This window comes from Phoxinus phoxinus, assembly GCF_949152265.1.
Source record: "Phoxinus phoxinus genome assembly, chromosome: 20".
Lineage (NCBI taxonomy): Eukaryota > Metazoa > Chordata > Actinopteri > Cypriniformes > Leuciscidae > Phoxinus > Phoxinus phoxinus.
In genome coordinates this window covers 19846394-19866448 of record NC_136895.1, presented here as the reverse complement: position 1 = coordinate 19866448, position 20055 = coordinate 19846394, and the positions used below count along the sequence as shown (strand labels likewise).

At 35.4% G+C, this 20055-nt stretch overlaps 3 protein-coding genes and 1 long non-coding RNA gene across 11 annotated transcripts; 2 read left to right on the top strand and 2 right to left on the bottom strand.

The window, feature by feature from the left end:
- Positions 1–86: 86 nt before the first annotated feature.
- On the bottom strand, positions 87–3307 carry LOC306988118 (CD81 antigen-like). The gene is made up of 2 exons (XM_079592884.1): positions 1156–3307; positions 87–919 (listed from the first exon to the last, which is right to left on the bottom strand). Exon 1 carries the CDS (start codon positions 3237–3239, stop codon positions 2520–2522), a length of 720 nt encoding a protein of 239 aa, XP_079449010.1. The 5' UTR covers positions 3240–3307; the 3' UTR covers positions 87–919; positions 1156–2519.
- mmadhca (metabolism of cobalamin associated Da) lies at positions 3207–9508 on the top strand. Of its 4 annotated transcripts, none has more exons than XM_079592881.1 (8): positions 3207–3375; positions 4021–4060; positions 4145–4238; positions 5667–5884; positions 5974–6082; positions 6155–6276; positions 7130–7216; positions 8674–9508. In XM_079592881.1, exons 2-8 carry the CDS (start codon positions 4052–4054, stop codon positions 8890–8892), a joined length of 858 nt encoding a protein of 285 aa, XP_079449007.1. In that variant the 5' UTR covers positions 3207–3375; positions 4021–4051; the 3' UTR covers positions 8893–9508. The 4 variants fall into 4 exon arrangements, with proteins under 4 accessions (XP_079449007.1, XP_079449005.1, XP_079449008.1 ...); XM_079592879.1 differs by having other exon boundaries at positions 3299–3375; positions 4145–4289; XM_079592882.1 differs by having other exon boundaries at positions 3366–3636.
- Positions 9007–19523, bottom strand: cep70 (centrosomal protein 70; the record flags this gene model as incomplete). 5 transcript variants are annotated; one of them, XM_079592877.1, is made up of 18 exons in its annotated part: positions 9007–9182; positions 9381–9460; positions 10619–10733; positions 10818–10986; positions 11064–11213; positions 12224–12382; positions 12982–13080; positions 13699–13804; positions 13870–13947; positions 14084–14172; positions 14251–14365; positions 14441–14500; positions 15549–15724; positions 16109–16289; positions 17681–17804; positions 18411–18510; positions 18920–18941; positions 19374–19523. In XM_079592877.1, 17 exons carry the CDS (start codon positions 18926–18928, stop codon positions 9124–9126), a joined length of 1869 nt encoding a protein of 622 aa, XP_079449003.1. The 5 variants fall into 5 exon arrangements, with proteins under 5 accessions (XP_079449003.1, XP_079449004.1, XP_079449002.1 ...); XM_079592878.1 differs by having other exon boundaries at positions 18920–18998; positions 19374–19482; XM_079592875.1 differs by lacking the exon at positions 9007–9182 and having other exon boundaries at positions 9253–9460; positions 19374–19482.
- Positions 19524–19584: 61 nt separating this feature from the next.
- LOC306988119 lies at positions 19585–19954 on the top strand. Its single transcript, XR_013795324.1, has 2 exons — positions 19585–19652; positions 19872–19954. It is a non-coding gene; the product is annotated as an uncharacterized lncRNA (long non-coding RNA).
- The last annotated feature ends 101 nt before the right edge of the window (positions 19955–20055 follow it).

Here is a 20055-nt window from a genome sequence, read left to right as displayed (position 1 = left end):
CCAGAGAAAGAGGGACATTATAAAGGTTTTGAATGGCCCCACTTGGTGATAATGAATAAAAAAATAATCACAATCACAACTTTCTTACTGTATACAATTTTTATATGTAGAAACAGCCAGCACAAACATTAAAATTCGGAGTACAGATTGAAAATGAACATTATATTATATTATATAATAACAATAAGTGTCGGCTGCAGACTTGCAAGACATTACAAGTTTATGGAGGATACGTTAATGAATTAAATTAAGACAAGGCACATTTTGTAAAACAAATGTACAATAAGTGATCTCTGACGGATCCGTGACCGTCATGTTTCCCACCGGTGGCCGACCCACATGCTGACGGCGGACCGGGCGACCCGATGAAAAAGCCGGGACAGTGTGCACATATCGCCGTCATCATATAACGTAACGTTAACTCATCATATAGCCGGGATTACAATCATGCAGTCTATAGTGAACGCTACACACTACCGCGTTTTTCAAAGCAGACGCAGAAGCGAAGGCCGTCTCTTACCCTGCACAAAACGCACACAAACACGGAAGAAAGCACCATCCTTTTTCTTGTTCGGAAACCTGTGGACTCGATGTCCTGACAGGCCATAATTCACAGTTATTTATCACGATAATTATTAATTGAAATACAATAACCACCGAAAACACACTGAATCATGACCGCTTCAACATAATACCAGCCTATTCTGCACTGAGCGAACGCAGAACAGGTGTTCTGACGGAACATCATACCCATCAGAATGGGATACCTTCGGTTAATGCGCATGCGCAGCATTAAAATTTGTGGAATTATGCATGCGTTACATTTAAACCATAATTTCAGCATACCTAAGATTACAAGCGGTAAGTGTTTGTGTATTATATCGCATAATATATACACATTACCTAATTGAAGGGTATGCTGTTTTGATAGCCCCTGGTTTAATAAAAATACAGTTAATAAAGGGGTATGCTATGTTGATAGCCCCTTGTTTAATAAAAATACAGTTTCTACAGGGGTATCAAAACAGCATACCCCTGTAGAAACTCTATTTTTATTAAACCAGGGGCTTTAAAACAGCATACCCCTTTATAAACTGTATTTTTATTAAACCAGGGGCTATCAAAACAGCATACCCTTCACAAACACTGGTATGCTTTTTTGATAAAGTAGGCTAAATTGACAGAACCCGCTATAAAACTCAACTTCCGGTATGCTATTCTGACAAAGTATGCTACATCGACAGAACACCGGCGAACGACTCCCCATTGTGACGTAATATGACGCGATGGTGAAAAAAAAGCGCTTTTTCAACACGGTCAAGGAAACTGTCACGTTTTCTACTAAATTTGTGCCCTTATGTCTGGCAAAACAATTTTTAATCATGCATTTACTCTTCATATGGTATTTTCATACAAGGTTATATATTAATTCTGAAAAAAAAACCCAAAAAAAGGTTTTCACATTAAAATCATGTCAGCATGCATGTTATTTGTGTCTTGAGGCTATACTACTGAATATACTATATAACATTTTTGCGAATCTGCCCCATTCAACCCCTGTGTAAGTACTTTGCTGTAACCCAGATTGTAGCGGTTTTTGAGGAAACAGTTCATTTGGAAAAGTGCCGTCTACCGATATTAATTTCTACTGAATCCGGAATATACATTTAAGCTTTGTTTGCACCGACTGAGCTCTACTGAATGGCATCCAGCGTAAGAAGCAAACATAGTGCTAGTCAACTCTGTAATGTTAAGACGAAAGTATTCTTCCCCTGTCCGCGTGGCGTGTGTAGCTCGATTTTTAGAAAGTACACGGTCAATAGTGTACTTTCTCGCTCAACTGTGCGCTAGAAGGAGAAGAACGCGGACAACGAAGCATATTCGGGTCTTTAAACATTTTTTAAATCTTTGCATTCTCACCTCCAATAAGCACTGTATTCTGACTTTCTCTCTCACCTAGCGAACACTGTTTATTTAGTGGTTCCTCAGGAAGAAACGTGTACATACAAGCAGCAGTCTCAGAGAAGAAGATGGACAGGAGTGTTCAATACGAGATTCATGCTTATTCAGCCATACAGGGCTGCAAATATATACAGTTTATACATGTACATACGAAAAGAATGATAGTAACTGATAGCAATAGCAGAACTTAACAGTTAACACACAAAATAAAACTACAAGCAAATAAATGTATCCATCCTTCATGTGATAATGTACTGTTTGTGTGTGTGTGTGTGTGTGTGTTTATAAGTCTACTGCTAAAGCTACAGATCGCAACTAGTCATCGCCAACTACAGCGTAAACAATAGCAGACTAGTTGTTGGTGGTTCCACTGCCACAATTTAACAAAAATTGTTTGTTTTTGTGTGAAAATTGAGACTTTAGGAACATGACAGAGTGACTAGCCTATATTATAAAACGATGGTAGATACAAAACAAAATAGGAGATGGTAAATATAAAACAAAATGATTTTTTTTTTTGGCTGATATTTTTAAAGGACATATCTTGCCCCTGTGTTTTAGTAAACAGGGCTGTTCCTGATACCGCAGCAGAGCACCATGCTGAAGATCATCTCGAAGATCATGATTACAGCAACAACCAGGGCAGCGATGCCAATCAGGTAGATCTTCTCTGAGAAAAACTCTTTGATCTTGGAGTGACAGTTTACAGCCTTCACTTTCAAATCTCCAGGACAGACGTCTGTGAGCCATACTTCAGCAAAACTGAACAATGAGCCTTTGCCACAGCAGTTAAGAGTCTCGTGAAAGTCCTTCAAGACAGAAGCGACAGCCCGCTGTTCATCATTTTTTTCTGAAATTGCAGTGCCTCTGTCATGCACAGAGTCATAGAAAATGATCACCTCTTTGGAGATCTTGTCTTTGTGCACGAATCCCCAGATTCCGGCAGCAACCTCACAGGCAAACAGAATGACCAGGCAGGCAAAGAATGTTCCGAGAAGACACTGGGATTCCTGTATGGCTCCATAACAACCAAGGAACCCAACAAACATCATCACAGCACCAACAGCAATCAAGATGTGGACACTGATGTAGAAGGTGCTGGGTGGCCATGGTTCTGTGTCCTCAAATTTCAGGTCCAGAAGACTGCTTGTTTGAGAGTCATGACGAAGCCATAGTGAAACCCCCAAGATTACACAACCAGCCAGCCAGAAGATGAAATTGAAGAAGAAGAGCATGTATTTAATACATTTCGTGGATCCTTCAACGCCCACGCCCATGGTGTCGGTTTTTTTGAGGATGTTTTCGTTGTTGCTGCTTTTGTTCTACGCGTACGCGGCGCTCCGTCATGACGTCATGACGCTCATCGTGCGGACGTGATGATCAGCAGATCAGAACCTGGAAAAGACAAACAGGGTGAGTGAGTGGAACACGTTGTCCTTTACCTTTAAAAACGCTGTAAAAATAACGGCACATCACTATTAAATCTGTGTCATATAGATATGTAATAGCAGAAGAGCGTGTCGATGACAGTTTGACGCTAATGTCACGTGTTTGCTGTGCTTTAATCGTGTTTGAAGTGAAAGTGAGCGGTTCATAACAGTGTTGTTTGAGTTGTTTACAAGCTGATCTATGGTGAAAACAACACAATTTACCAGTCTGCACCCATATACATGTGTACGTGACAGAGTTTTACATCTAACCGCGATTTATGTAGAGCGTGTCATTAAAAGCAATGAAAAATAGGACTTTTATGTATAATTTTTATGTAATGTATAAAAATTTAGTACTGTATAAAATGTATAATTTGACATATAGAAACACTCAAGTCTAAAATATTTGCAAGTTATTTTATTATACTTATTTAACCTTTTTTAAAACAGTTATGTAATTTATATAAATTGTGTAATTTTAGATAATACTTGTCTATGAGGAGCCACACGTTTCTTTTTAAGTGTATATATTCATTTATTGTTGTATTTTACATTACCAGTACACATTATTGTATTTTTTCATTATTTCATATTTTAATATGAAATAAGTATTTGTTTGTGTTTGCAGGTTGAAGTGAAGTGGCGCTGTGCACAGCATTATGGCGAGTGTGAGTATCACTCATCATCATATGATTATGTGATGAGTCTTGATGTGTGTGTAACACTGTGTGTGTGTGTGTTGAATAATGCAGGTGCTGTGCAGGAGGGTTAGACAGGTCAGCCAGTCGTCTGCGGTTCACACACTGGTTCAGAGGATCGTGGCTGTCAGAGGGTTTTCAGCCGCAGGTTCGTCTGGATCAGATGAGCCCTATATAGCTGTACCATCTCAAAACTCAGGTCATTATCAAGGTTTCTGTTACATGAACGTCACTTATATTTATTTATATGGTTGTGGACGGGCCATTATACAATATATATACTATTTTATGTTTCTTGCTCTTGAGGAAAAAATATGGGGATTTTAAATCATTCATAATTCTAAATAAATATATATATATATATTTTATTTTATTTATTATTATTATATATTTGTGGTGTATAACAATATAAAATGTGATTTATTTTATTTATATATGTCTACATATATATTATTTACACATACACACACACACACACACACATATATATATATATATATATATATATATATAATGAATACATTCAACATTAATTGTTTAGTATTATAGTGTATAACACGTTCAACGTTTATATACACGTGTGTGTGTGTGTGTGTGTGTGTGTGTATATATATATATGTATGCATTTAATTCTAATAAATCTCGTTCTACATGTATGTATTTATATTATTAACATGAATGAAACTGTTGAAATTGTTTATATGTGATACTTTATTTTATATGCATTTGATATATATATATATATATATATAATATTTTTTAACATATAATTGTTTAATATTATAATCTATAACAATGTAAATGTGTATATATATTTGTATGTATATATAATATTTTATTATATATTATATTTATGTATTTTATTATATTTATTAAAATATTTTTATTTTATTAATATATTTTATATTAAAGGTGCTACGTGGAGTTTTTGTACTAAAATGAATCCATTTTTTATTACCTGTGTGTGAAGGGGTTGTAATCTCACAATAAAATGATCCACTTGCCGGGTTTTGCTATTACCTCTGAAAGCAAGTATTCCTATTTCTATGTGATGCTCCGGGTCGGATTTGCCGCGAAATCCAGTGACGTGACTGAGACCTGCATGCGCGCTCCCGAGCGTCTCGCCTCGTCTACTGACTTTGCACTCAACAGCGACGACACTGCAACTTTATGACAAGGAGTTTGCTAATACTAGGAAACGACTAGCACAACACAGACTCGCTTGTAAACGTATTGGTTGCAATCTGAATCATCACCGCTAGATGCCGCTGAAAACTTCATACAGCACCTTTAAATGTGTTTCGATATTATAGTATATAAATATAACAATATAAAATGTGACTTTTTTTTTTGTGTAACAAAATGTTTAATACAGTGTACCCGGTAGATAGTGAGATATCTTGTTACTATATGCATTTAATGTTATCTCATATATATATATATATATATATATATATATATATTTATATATATATATATATATTTATGTGTGTAAATTAATACATTTTATTATATTCATATATTTGTACTATTATATTTAACATTAAATGAAGTTTGTTAATCATCTTTCTGACAGGTCCTACAACAGTATGGCCGGATGAGACGATGGGTCCGTTCGGGCCTCAAGATCAAAGGTTCCAGTTGCCAGGCAACGTGGGTTTCGACTGTCACCTCAAAGGTACCGAGTTACAGATGAAAGTCCCGGTCCACCGGACGGTCCCGGATGTTTTAACCACCCCGTCTTGCGCAGAGAGGCACGAGTTCATACTCGCACAGTTCGTCAATGAATATCAGGTAAAAATCTGTTTGAACAAATCATTGGTAAAAATTCTTCAGGTTTGTTCTTTATTCCTACAATGACTGAGTTGATTTGTGATGTTTAGGGGAAAGAAGTTTCTCTGATGGCGCAGAGAGTCAGTAAAGCCGAACACTATTTCAGTCAGTCAAACGTGGTGTGTTCCATGCATTCCTGTCCAGAGCTGCTGAAGAAAGGTACGCACATTTCACATACGTGTTTAAAGTTACTACAACAGTTTTTTAATAACCAAATCCTTGTCTTGACAGAGTTAGAGCTGTTTTTCCCAGTGCTGCCTATGAGTCCCATTACTGTTGTCATGGTAACACAAAAGAACCAGAAGCTGGGAACAGAGGAACTGAACAGAGATCAGGAGGAACTACTGGATCATGTGAGTTTGACTGGAAAATTACATATTATTATAAATGATATATAGACTTTAAAAAATATATATTAATTGCATTGTGATACATATTTTTTAATTGCACATTTTTATTTATATATTATTATATTATACTTATACATTCGACTGTTTATTAATATATTATTATTGTATTAATATATTTAAAACAATTTAATATTATAGTGTATTCATAATCATATAGCATATTTTGTATGCTGATGTTAATTTAAAATAATTTCTGTATTACAATGATAATCATCGATAAGAGTAAGAAATACAAAAAAAATTACAAGAGTAAGATATTGAAGATTAAAAGTGCTTGATTGTCCTATATATAATACAACATTTTGGGGTAGGTAAGATTTTTTTTAAATGTTTTTGAAAGAAGTCTCTTCTGCTCACCAAGGCTGAAATTATTGCATCAAAAATACAATAAAAACTTTAATATTGTGAAATATTTGTAAAAAAATATTTTTTTCTGTTTTTAAAATAGAATTTATTCCTGTGATGCAAATCTGAATTTTCAGCATCATTAATCCAGTCTTCAGTGTCACATGATCCCGAAATAATTATAATATGCTGATTTGATGCTCAAGAAACATTTATGATTATTATTATCAAGGTTGAAAACCATTGTACTGCTTCACATATTCGTAACAAATGTCTTTACTGTCACATTTGATTAATGCCCCCCCCAAATATTGCATTTTGTTTTGGTGTAGAATATGACCTTGATGTGGTTATGAGAAATTTTCCCATTTCGACAGTAAACTGTGAATTATTCCTTGCGGCGAGTCTAAAATGTATGTTAAGACGGCTGACACGTGACGTCTCGTTGCAGTTTGTCAGCGGTGCTAAAGAAATCTGCTTCACGCTGTGGAGAGGAGGATACTGGGCCGATTTCATCAATCCATTGTCAGGGAAAGCTGTAAGTACCTTCATCTCTGTCGAAACAGATGCTTGGAACTAGGGGTGCACGATATATCGAATCAATACCGTTATCGCGATATCACGTTGCCCGATATTATATCGAAAGTCTCGCGATAATTTTGTGATATTTTGTTTATCATGCGTCTGACATGCACCTCTCGAAAAATACACGTCGCTTGGTAGCGTTGCATTTCCCCCCCGACTCATTTCCTGGGTCTCCTTCTCCATAAACAACATGCAATCAAGTAGAGGGTTAACTTTTCATGCTACAGATTTCCCACAGTGGTAAGAAAGAAGACACTTTGTTTCTCTCAATATGACTCTAGTCGCTACTCAATCCAAAGCTAATCGCCGTCACTCTCTCACTTCTCCCTCGCTCTACCACACAGTCCACACACACACACACACACTTGCCGGCTCGACGCACACACCAGCGCACAAGTATAAACATCAGGCCACCTGGCCGCTTCATGTGTTTTCTCAGATCGGATAGCTCTCTGATTTATCAAAACGATTCCATTTACACCTGGTCACATAAATGTGTTTTTGCAAAACGGTATAAATCCGATCTTCAATTCCCGCGCTATATGCAAATTTAATGGAGTGCACGTCACCGAAAGCAACAGTTATGAGCTGCATTTTATTAATCGTCAGCTAAAATTTCGAAATCAAAGACCGCAATAAGAGAGAGCGGCAACAGCCCTGGTAAGATCATTTCATTTCTTTACTTTTAATGAAGATGATCGTGTGTTAAGCGTCTGCGACTTACTTCCACTTTGATTTGCGATAGTTTGCACGTTGGCTTGATGAATGCGTGCTGCAGTAGCGTCGTCATATCTGGCTATAACATGACATATAGCCTATAACACGCTCTCACACGTTTCATTTTTAGCATTTTTGTTTGGAGTAAAATTTACATGTGGTTTCAACAACCAGATGCATTTACACTTGTCCAGTTTCGTCTGGAATGCGGCCCAGACCTCCAGAAGTGGTTTGAGCGATCGGAATTGAAATATCGAAATTAATATCGATATCGCAATATCACATTTTGTCAATATCGTACACCCCTACTTGGAACTCATTTACACGACAACGATGTACTAAAAAACAGAACGTTTTTCGCGTTACATACGACAACATTGTCACGGATGTTCACACGGATCTGTGAAAACAACTAAAATCGCTGTACTATTTTGGCCAGTAGATGTCACTTTGTAAAGAAACACTATGTGCTTATAGACTGAACACGTAATGTGCATGACGTCACCGGTTTCACAAATTCGTGTTTTTGTAGTTTACATGGAGTAATCGGTATCGTTTTCAAAAGCTTGCGTTTCCAGGCTCCAAAAACGGCATTGCCGTGTAAATGTTGTGTATACAGCCCTTAAAAGGTTTGTGTACATTCATCTAGAAGTATTTACAAGTTCAGAAAAGCACGTGTTTTTCTTATTGCAGTTTTTCGGCGATCAGACGGCGGACCCCGTTCTCCAGCAGGATGTTCAGCGTCACGCTGGCTTTCACATCGAGGACCTGGCGTCTTGTACGGTCATACGTCACGTATCAAAGGAGACGCCCACTTTTGTGTTGACACTAATCACTAACGCGCCTTCCAACAGTCTGATCATGGAGAAACTTCTTCAAGGACACTCCAGCTCCTCAGAGGAAAGGGACTGATGGACGTTTTCTGCACAGTATTTTTACCAAAAAAATAAATATATAGTAGTTTCTTAAAATGAAAGAGATTTTGAATACGATATGTTACAAAAACCGCGCTGTTGTGAGCCAATTCAGAAAACACAGCAAAAATGCTAATTTATTTATAAAATATGAACAAAATAATACACAGCAAAACATTTAAATTCAGTTCTGAAACCACATGGTGCTTTACAACACATCAGCCTTTAGTCACGCCGCTGACTTGAGAGTGCGTACGGTCGGTAACACATCGTCTAGTGTCAAGACGTCTGAAAAAGAGAGGAAACTGGAACTCAACTAGTGCCACAACACAATGTTAATGTCTGTCTGACGATGTTTTTATGAGAACATGAGATCTGCGCTTTCATGGTTGAAGTTCAGATACACTAGAATACAGATGTACTGTGTGTACTTTTCATTCGAGTTTGACTTGAGTCTTGTTGAACATGAATAAAGTTTGCTCTCACCCAGAGTTTGCAGAAGCTCCAGTATAAATGAGTGGAAAACCGGAAAGAATTCCTCATGTTCCTTCAGCTTGACAATGATACTGTGAAATACAAATGTCACTATTAAAACACCTGCTGTCTGTTGTTCACTTGCAGTTTCCAAATGAGCCTTTGTGTAAATTGTTCCTGAAACCATTCTCATGCAAACTGATATTAAATTGACCTAAGAAAAAAATGATGTACACAAATTTTTAAGCAATCATGCTTTCTCAAATGAACTCAAATGCAAATTTAAGTATTACATTTTTTTTATTATTTAAATTTATTTTTATAAACCATTTTTACATAAATGAAAGCAATAAATTGTCAATTTACATGAAAGGTTGGCAACACTATACGGTTCAATACTGGTTATAAAATAATAAGCTAAACTTACTTCATATTCTTATTTAACATTACAAGTTATAAATTATTGTATTATGAAAACATGAAACAAGTATATTTATAAACTTAAATAGTGTAAAAACGTTTTCATTGTTAGTTCATGATAACTAATGTAAACATATGTATTCTTTAGATGGTTGATGCATGAAATTAAATGAGAAAATATATGCTTCAATATTTTTTTATAAACCATTCTAAAAATAAATTGAATGTCAGTTTGTACAAGAAGTTGCATAATGGATAACAGCCTCTGCTTAATGTAATGTAAGAAGTTTGTAACACTTGACAATAAAGTTCGATTCGCCAACATTAGTGAATGTATTACAAAATTAGTTAATTACTTCATATATTACATTTTTAACACTAAAAATGTTTTTGGTTTATTGTTAGTTCATGATACCTAATACATTAACTAATGTAAACAAATAGAATATTTGTTGATGCATGGAATTAAATTGAACAAAAATGTAATAAAAAATGTGTGTATATATATATATATATATACACATATAGATACCATTCTTACATAAATTGAAACATTTTTTAATAAACAATTTTACATAAATTGAAGCATTGTAGAATGTCAATTTAGTTAATACTTTAGGTTTGATGAACAACATTTATTAATTGGATAAATGTTAATGTTTTGAACATTTCAAGTTGTATAAATTAAAAAGTAGAGTTGATAAGTGACGGGAAAACACTGTTCATGCATTAGCTAATGCTAACAATCATAGTGTTGCCTGCCACATCATTTTACACACATTTGTTCTGCATTGAGCACAATCCAAAATTCAAACAAAGCATGGACATGCCTGTCAATGTCGCTGCTTTCCAGAAGGCTGTGGAGCTCCTGACTTGCGCCGTTTCCTGACCGGGACACAATTGCGGCTACTTTGTTGACAACCTCGCTAGGGGGCGCTCTGTCATCTATCACAAGATATGACAACATGAATTTAGAGAGGATGAGGAAGCTCACACGTGTCCTGTAGATATGCTCAGACATCTCAATACCCAATTCCAGAACATCTCGGAGGTTCCTCATGGCGTTGTTCATCTCGCCCAGCTTGGTGTAGACCTCGTTCATGCGAGGATAGATTCCTGTCAGCGACGGGGCGTCAAAGAGTTTCTGGAAGTGGCCGACCATGGACTCCAGGGTGTGTCTGGTGGGACTCCGCAGAACCTGAGGAACGGCGAGAATATCATCAGCTGAAGGATTATTGAGAACGCTAAGGGAAGAGTTGAGTTTAGAAGAAGAACCTTGTCTTCTGATGCCGTCTCATCGAGAAGCGTGTCGACGATAAGCATCAAGTCTTCCACCCGGACGGAATCTGAAGATGTGGTGACGCTGCTCTCGGGCTGCCATGGCAACAGTCTCTTCTCCAGTCTGATGAGGGCACGATGAAGATCCTAGTGAACCAAAGCAATCACATTCAAACCAAGTGATCTCCTTCTGCAGGGGAGGTCACATTAGCAATATTTCAGTGTGAGCTGTGCTTTATACATCGCTACACTGTTGACAGTCAACAATGCACCTTTTTATAGGGATGCACCAATATGAAAATGTTGGCCGGTACAGATAACCGATAATTATTTACATTTTACATTTACATTTATGCATTTGGCAGACACTTTTATCCAAAGCGACTTACATTGCATTTTAAGGTACACATTTACATTTTAATCAGTTCTTGCTTTCCCTGGGAATCGAACCCATGACCTTGCCGTTGCAAGTGTCAACGCTCTACTGTTTATAAATATTAATTATTTATATTTAAAAAGCCAATAACCGATATATTGGCCGATAAAGCTAAATCCAACATTTTTTAGATAATTTTGAGAGCTTGATTACAAAAACAAAAGTCTCACCATTAAATATCATGTCCCAAGCACAAAGTTATGATGTTCACATTATAATTGTATGTAGCCTATATGACTTTGTTGCACTTAACTGTATTTTCCTTTTTGAAGTAATTCCAATCAAGCAATCATATTTCAAGAAATTAAAAACCATCATGGCGAACAGTGCGCATCTGAAGTGTCTCAGCAGAAGGAAATAATAATAAACTGAAATGACTGGATTTTGCAAGTGAAGAGTCGTCGAACGGTAAATTTGACCACACTTTTAATTCAATAAAAATTTCGGCAAAATTTTCTGGCCACAATATATACCGTCAATAGTGTAGCAATGTAGGAAGTCACTTTCAAACCAAGCAGCTTTCAGGTAGTCAACACGGCAAAATCCACATAACAAACTTGTACCCGTTGCAAAATCTGAGTGGGGAAATCTTTCACCCTCAAGCGAGGATTGCGTGGATTCCTATTGAAATGACTGAATTTCACCCACAAAAATTCAAAGCTAAATGTGACCGCACCTTTTGCTAAATTCATTGCCCAAAAATGAACCAGATTTTACTCACTGCTAGAGAGGTTAATTGTTGGCTCCAAACATCCAGGGTGGAAACAATCAGCTCATACTCCGCCTCCCGGCCGAGCTCTAGGTTAGATTGAACACGCTGCCTCAGCAAACCCAACGGAGCCCTCGGATTGGTCAGGACAGTGGTGATGTCATGCAGGATCTGCCAGGTAAATCAGATCATAATGTCAGAAAGGCATCGGCTGCATTCCGAATGGAATAGTAGCGCACTGCATACTAATTTAAAATAGTATGTTAAATAGCATGCGTTATGCAAAAAACTGTCACATGACCTCATTTACAGTACACCAGAGTTCATTCAGCAAGTTGCGTCATTTTTGCATACAGATATCTTATCTTTCGTCAGTTCGATCAAATAATGAGTCAAAAACGTATTTGTCGCATTGAAAACAGAAAGTCAAGATGCAACACTCACACAGAAGTCTCTTTCAAACCAATCAGCTTTCTGTTGGTCAATGCGGTGAATTTGCGTGAAAAAATACATGGGGAAATTTGCTAAATCTGCATGGAGGAATTTTTCACCCTATGTAATGTGTATTGCTATTAAAATTATTGTATTTCACTCGTGAAAATTTGCCAAACAATGGTAAATGTAACTACTCCTTAACAGAATGGTTTTATACATAAAACCATATTCTATGCATTCAGCATTCAGTATACCAAAGAGTAGTATCACAGTATGTCATTTCGAACTGTGATAAATATGAGCAAATTCAGATATTAATCAGTTTTTAAGTTCACCTTCTCCAGTTTGGTGGCGGATTCAGCCTCTTTGCATCGAACTTTCACCGCAGAAATGAGATGATCGACATTTTGCACACCGAGTTCCGTACAAACATCCTGAAGAACAACCAAAAACATATAAACCTCTCAAATCTGATTCAAAGCAGTGTTATTGTATTAACTATTATAGTTTTTATACATAAAAAAAAAAAAAAATATATATATATATATATATATATTCTGTTTTCATTTGAACTCAAATGGTCACTAAAGTGTTTTTGTCATTTTTATTTTATGTCTATATAATTTTAGTACATCAAGTAAAACTAACTGAAAATGAGAAAAGCTTAAATAAAATGTTTATATTTTAATTCAGTTAACATTTATTTTATTTTAAGTAACACATTTTTTATGGGTTTTGTAAACTATAAAACCTGCTTTGCTGATTTAGTTGTGTATCTACTAATTTAAATAATAAAATGCTTCTTTTTTTAAATCACAATTACTGGGTGAGGATTTTTAATAATAATAATAATAATTAAAGAAATTATATATACGTTATTTTTGAATTTTTTTGACAAATATAAATCAATAAAAATAAGCCTCCCCAAAATAAATAAACCAAAATAATTTGCAGGGTTACTTGTGTCCAATGACTTTCAGTTGTTCGCAATTACTAAATAAATTCTAATAAATCTACAAATAAAACGCATAAATATTAAAATCTTCACCCACCGTGAGGTATCTCGTGCAGTTGGATGCGTCCAGGTGCTGGATGCTGCTGGTGTCATCCGTGTTTGGCGTCTCAGCCGAGTCCTGTGTTTTGAGTGCTTGAGACGATCTGTTCAACGAGTCGTTCATTAGCTTGATTCATTAGAAGAAGTGTTCGCTCACTGCAGATCTTACCTGATGTTGCTCTGCTGAATCATTCGGTCCAAGCGTCTCAACTGCTTTTTGCAGGTCTTGAGTTCTTTTATGGTGGGTCTAAAATATGTAACATTAAAATGTCAGGTCAACAGTCAGGTTCTGAAAGTAAAATTGATTGATTGAATTGGAAAAAGTAGGCGGACCGGACACTAATGCTACTCTATAGTAAAAGCTTCAAAAATGTGGTATCAACCTGGACTCCAGATCTTCTTTTAAGCGCTGGATTTGGGTCCTGAGTTCTTCTCGCTGGGCTTTGGTCTCCTTCAGCTGCTCCTGGTATGACTGCAGTCGAACAGAACCGTGTTTACCGGTACATGTCAAGACAGCCAACAGAAATCAAACTTTTATCGTTAATCATACCTTTAAAAGGGTTTTATAGTTGGAGGAATAGTCAATGGCATCTTTCTCCACTGTGGATCTGTTCTTCTGGGAGTTTGAGGAGTCCTTCTTCTCTCCTGAGCTGCTTTTATACAGTCTGCAGGAAAACATGACACTGATGTTTTGAGGAGCTTTCATCAATAATTGAAATTGAAATATTGTATATGCTTACATTAGTTCATTACGTAGCTGTTGTATTTGGGACTCGTACACGTCAATGACGTCCAAAATCCTTGAAAGAAACAATAAAAAAGTGTCAGCTTCTGCAAGCCCAGAAACAAATTATTTCTTCTCTTGAAATGACTGTTGTTGTTTTTTTTTTTTTTTATACTTTAAATATATTTTTTAAAGATTTAACAATTTATAAATGATTTTGGAAAATGTTTTTTTTGTGTGGTAAAAATCAATTCATCAAAAAATTATAATGTAAATAATAAAATTATAATTTAAATAATAATTAATTTAAAAGTTTATCATAAAAAAAAATATTGACAACATTCTATCTTCTATTTAGGCTAATGACTACCAATTGTTTGCAATTACCTGGTGAGTATTTTTAATAGTAATAATAATAAAAGAAAATAGAGATTTATAAATATAATTTTTTTGAAAGTTTTGAAACATTTGAAACAATAAAAATGAGCCTCCCCAAAATAAAAAAAAAATAATAATTTGCAGTGGTACTTGTGACCAATGACTTCCACAAGTACTAAACAAATTCTAATTTAAATAATAAATACATAAATAAAAATCTATAAAAATAATAAATATAATAAATGCAAAAAATAAGAATTATGAGATAGCTGAGCGATTTATAAATTATAAATTAAAATGCAATGTAATTAAAATAAAATCTAATAAAAAAAATAAAAAACTTTTTCAGTTCGCATTTATATAAAGAGAGCGATTTATTAGTTATTTTAGACATTTTTGTAAAATTCTAATTCTATGAATACTTTTGACCAATGACTGAGTTGTTCACAATTACTAAAACAATTCTAATTTAAATAATATATTTAATAAAAATAAATAAATAAAATAAAAATATATATATAATAATAATAATTCTCTCTCTCTCTCTCTCTCTCTCTCTCTCTCTCTCTCTCTCTCTCTCTCTCTCTCTCTCTCTCTCTCTCTCTCTCTCTCTCTCTCTCTATATATATATATATATATAAAAATAATAATAGTCAAATAGAAATGTCTACAAAATTTTTAAGATTGTATTAATTTCCATGACATAAACACACAGCCGATCCTCTTTGATCCTCTTTGGCACTCACTGCTGGTCGGTGGTTGAGTTGTGTCGGGCTGATCTGCGGTGGATCTGTTGGAAAGCCTGGTTCTGGCGGGTCACACGTCTCTCCTCGTCCCGCACAACGTACTGGAGCTTCTTCTGCAGAAGAGACACTTGCTCCTTCTCCTGAGAAAGCTTCTGCTCCAGAGACTGACGGCGCTTCTGCACGGACACACAAACACACAAAACAACAGCTTTTAATGGCCAATACTGATAACTAGAAAGCAGATCATTTAAAGGTGCAGTAAGCGATTTCTGAGAAACGCTGTTAAAAGTGGATCAGACCGAGCACCAAAACACACTTGTAGCCAATCAGCAGTAGGAGGCGTGTCCACTCGTGATGGGGGAGGAGAGAGGGAAAGTGAGATTTGAAGAATAACTGTTAAAAACTGCTTCGATTCAGCCTTGATAAAGAGACATCCACTCTTGCATTGTGTGTTTCTGCATTTTGGGGGAGGAGCAATGAAGGGAGGGGTGTGTTTGTTTGGGTTTCAAATATCAACAGTTTGTTATAAATCGCTTACTGCACCTTTAACGCATGAATACCTCAGCATCTCTCTTTTCCTGGTGCAGCTGTTGGAACTGGCCGTGTTGTTGGGCCGCTTTACTGATGTACGAGTCCTCTAGGTCTTGAACTTTGACCTTCACCCCATCCAGGATGCCCTCCAGCTCGACAGCCCTCTGAGACTGCTGGGCGGCTCGCGTCTGATGCCGCTGCACTTCCTCTCTGAAAACGACGAAAGCGTCTTAGCATCTGCTAGTTTTTGCACTTTCATTGGCATAGATGAGCTGTGTTGTGGAATGAGCAGGGAACACGTCTCCCCTGTCAGCTGATCTCATATCTCGGATTATATCACGTTACAGCAGGTGGTCAGCACCACTATCGTTTACATTATTGAGCATGTGCCTGTCCATGGAGCCTCCCTGGAGAAACAACATGTGCTAAACAATTCAAATATTAAAGAGTCATTTGAATATCTATGATGAAATGCCAATCAAGAAAGGAGTGAAAAACATGTGCATGTAAAGTAATATTTAGTGTCGAGGTCACATTTCACCCCAAAAATATATTTTGCTTAAAGGAAACAAAGTCTACTTTTAAGAGACCTATTTTTTATTGTGACATTATTTTCATAAAAAATAAGCACATCTGTTTTTTTAAGATATCATCAATGCAATGAATAAAAAAAACTGTAATATATATCAAATTCTTGTTGGTATATATTATTTTTTTATTAAAATCAACAAGATCTAAAGTCAGTACAACATATTTAACCATGATGGATAAAAAATATTTAATGAGATTTTTTTTTAATGAGATTTGTCATAAAAATAACAATGCAGTGCAAGCATTTGTAATGGCTCCAAAAATATGCTTGAAATATCATTTATTATTTAATTCACTTGATTTAGAGGTGAAATGTGATCAGGGATATACCAGGGTTAAATTACTTTTTAAAATTAAAATACACAAAATTTGTATTGTCGATCAATTTTATTGTCGGTTATGGTCAATAAACAAAATGACTGTCGATATTGTATACTCTTTTGTCTGATATTAATAATGAAAATTAGACTTTAATTTTGGCATTGCAATAATGTGAATTGGGGGAAAATGTGTTTACTTGTCATAGAAAAAGAAATCGTTAAACCAGCTTCACTTTCTTTATGCAAAATCTAATTTTGTTTTTCATTTTAAGGTGAGAAAATTACCTAGATATGGTAACAGATATTTTAAAAATTTGCTGTACTAAACATACGTAATAATTTGTGTCATAACCCAATATATAAACATAATAAAGACTCTACTACAGGTGAAACTCGAAAGAATTTAATATTGTGCAAAAGTTTATTTATTTCAGTAATTCAACTTAAAAGGTGAAACTAATATATTATATACTCATTACATGCAAAGTGAGATATTTCAAGCCTTTATTTGTGACATTTTTCACAATGTTCTAATTCTGAATTTGGGGTTTTCATAAGCTGTAAGCCATAATCATCAAAATTATAACAAATAAAGGCTTGAAATATCTTTGCATGTAATGAGTAAATTTTTTCGAGTTTCACCTGTATAATAGAGCATATTAATTATGCATCTGTGAATGCTGGACTCACTTTAATTGGCTGTTGGACTGAATGAGCTCTTGAATTAGACCTTGTCTCCTTTCAGAATCCGACAGCATAGTCTTCAACATCATGCGGAAGTTAGACGCAGACTTGCGCTCTAACAAAACCAAATCTAGACAACAAACAAACATCATCACAGAAATGCACTGACACAGAAAGGTTGGTCAATACTGATCATTAATATTTATTTATTAAGTCAGTAGCCGGAAAGATAACTGATATTATACATCTATACTGTTTTTGTTTCTTGTCGTTTTTTAATTATTTAATAAAATAATTTAAAACCCTATGTTTACTGCTAATAAAATAAAATAAACACTACTAATATCCTTTTATCAGCACAAGAATATCTAGAATTTGATCATTTTCTTCAAAAGAAATCAAGCATCTAAACATTATAATTTACCTGATTTTATCTGTCAGAATTTGCTGAGAGACATTTATAACAATTATATAAAACAATGATATGACAAATTATAGTATAGTCAGCAATATATTGTGCTTCTCTAAAAACAATTAACAACTGTAAAAACAGCTCAATATTAAATAGACATTTTCAATCACTAAAAATAGTAAAATCTCCAATTTTGTCCAAATAAATATTATTGAATTATTGAGCTAAACAAAATCATAATTCATATTTAAAATATTTATATATAATTTAAATACATAAATATGAATATATCACACGTACACGTCAGTGATATTTCTTTAATACCTGCAAGGTTCTTGTTCTCTGTAGGATCTGCAAAGTTGACAGGTTTGAACCCATGATGCTGCAGCAACCGGTTCACAGCGTCCCACTCTCTCTGCTCCTGCTGCAAGAGCATTGCAACATGTTATACTCACATGCATTATTATTACCCGTGACCTCATGTCATGAAACATCCGACAAAACTGCAAACATATCTGAATAGTCTCAATTCTGCTACCTGAAACTGGCTGTAGGTCCACAAAAACACGTATGTTTTGTCCCTGGACCGCAATGCTGCAGTCAAAGCTTTTCTATCCATCTTTATCTATGCCAATCACACATGAACTATGAGCTACAACACTACTTTAAGCATCTTCTCGTGTCTTCCACCTTTCCTCTGACCTGATCAGCACTGCAAACCCCCTCTACCCATCCACAGCAGGTGGAGGGAACCGACAGATCGGATTACTATCCCTCCTATCAGAAAGAACAATAAGAAACACCCCGACATGATGGAAAGAGAGACTGCTCACCTGCTCCATCCTGAGCTGAAACCTTGTAAGAAAACAGATGCATGATGTTTAGTTTGTAATGCACCTGTCCTGGATGGAACTGCATTTACACACATGCATTGGTTAAAGTGACATTTTGTTTGTTAATTTGTGTAAGATATGGTATTAAACGCTAATACTTCAGGGATTACAATGGTATTATCATGGTATTTGTGAACTAAAACTAGTGTTCAAAGACATACTAACAGAAAAAAAACTGCAACCATACTACAGTAACGTTATTACTATTTTAAAAGATTTATATATATATATATATATTATTTCAATAACATGGCGAAATATGATACGGCAATGCCCTAAAACATGGTATTGCCATGGTAAACACAAAATAAACAGTAACGTTAACAGTGTCTATAAATGCGGCTGGAATTACATTTAAGTAAAACATTTCCAAATAAATGAATTTAAACCTTACCTTAAAACACTGATGATTAATTACTAACTTATTACGACTTCAATTTATTATTTTATAAACGGACCAACTCTCTGTTTATTGTTTCAAACCGGTTTCAAATAACAGCGGAAACTGACGGACGAAACACTTCCCGTATTTAGACCAATAGGAGGACAGAATGACTAAACCACGCCCTTTACGTATTTTGCGCCTCAGTACTGACGTTTCCCTCGCTTGCTTGTAGCTACTCGTGTCCACTAGATGGCTGCAGAACCATTAAAAGCGAGGTTTTAAAACGAGGTAGGTATTCTTTTATATTATGGAAATACACCGTACTATATTTAATTATAATATTTATATTTGTTAATAATTGAATAATATTTTTAAAAAGCAGTTGGAATGTATAGGGGGAAATGCCTTGTTTCTATCAAAATTGACATAAAATGCAAAAATGACCTGTTCCATAATCAATTTTAACAGACAGCATTTATTGAGCCTCTAATCTCATTGCATTTCCAGATGGATTCTGTGGCATTTCGTGTCGCTCTTCTTGTAGTGTGCAGCCATGGTTTGGAAAGGGCAAACTCACCCCCGGATGAAGGTCAGCATGCAAATCTCACCACTATCTGAAAAAGAAAGGGGAGAGAGAGAGAGAGAAAGAGAGAGAGAGAGAGAGAGAGAGAGAGAGAGAGAGAGAGAGGGG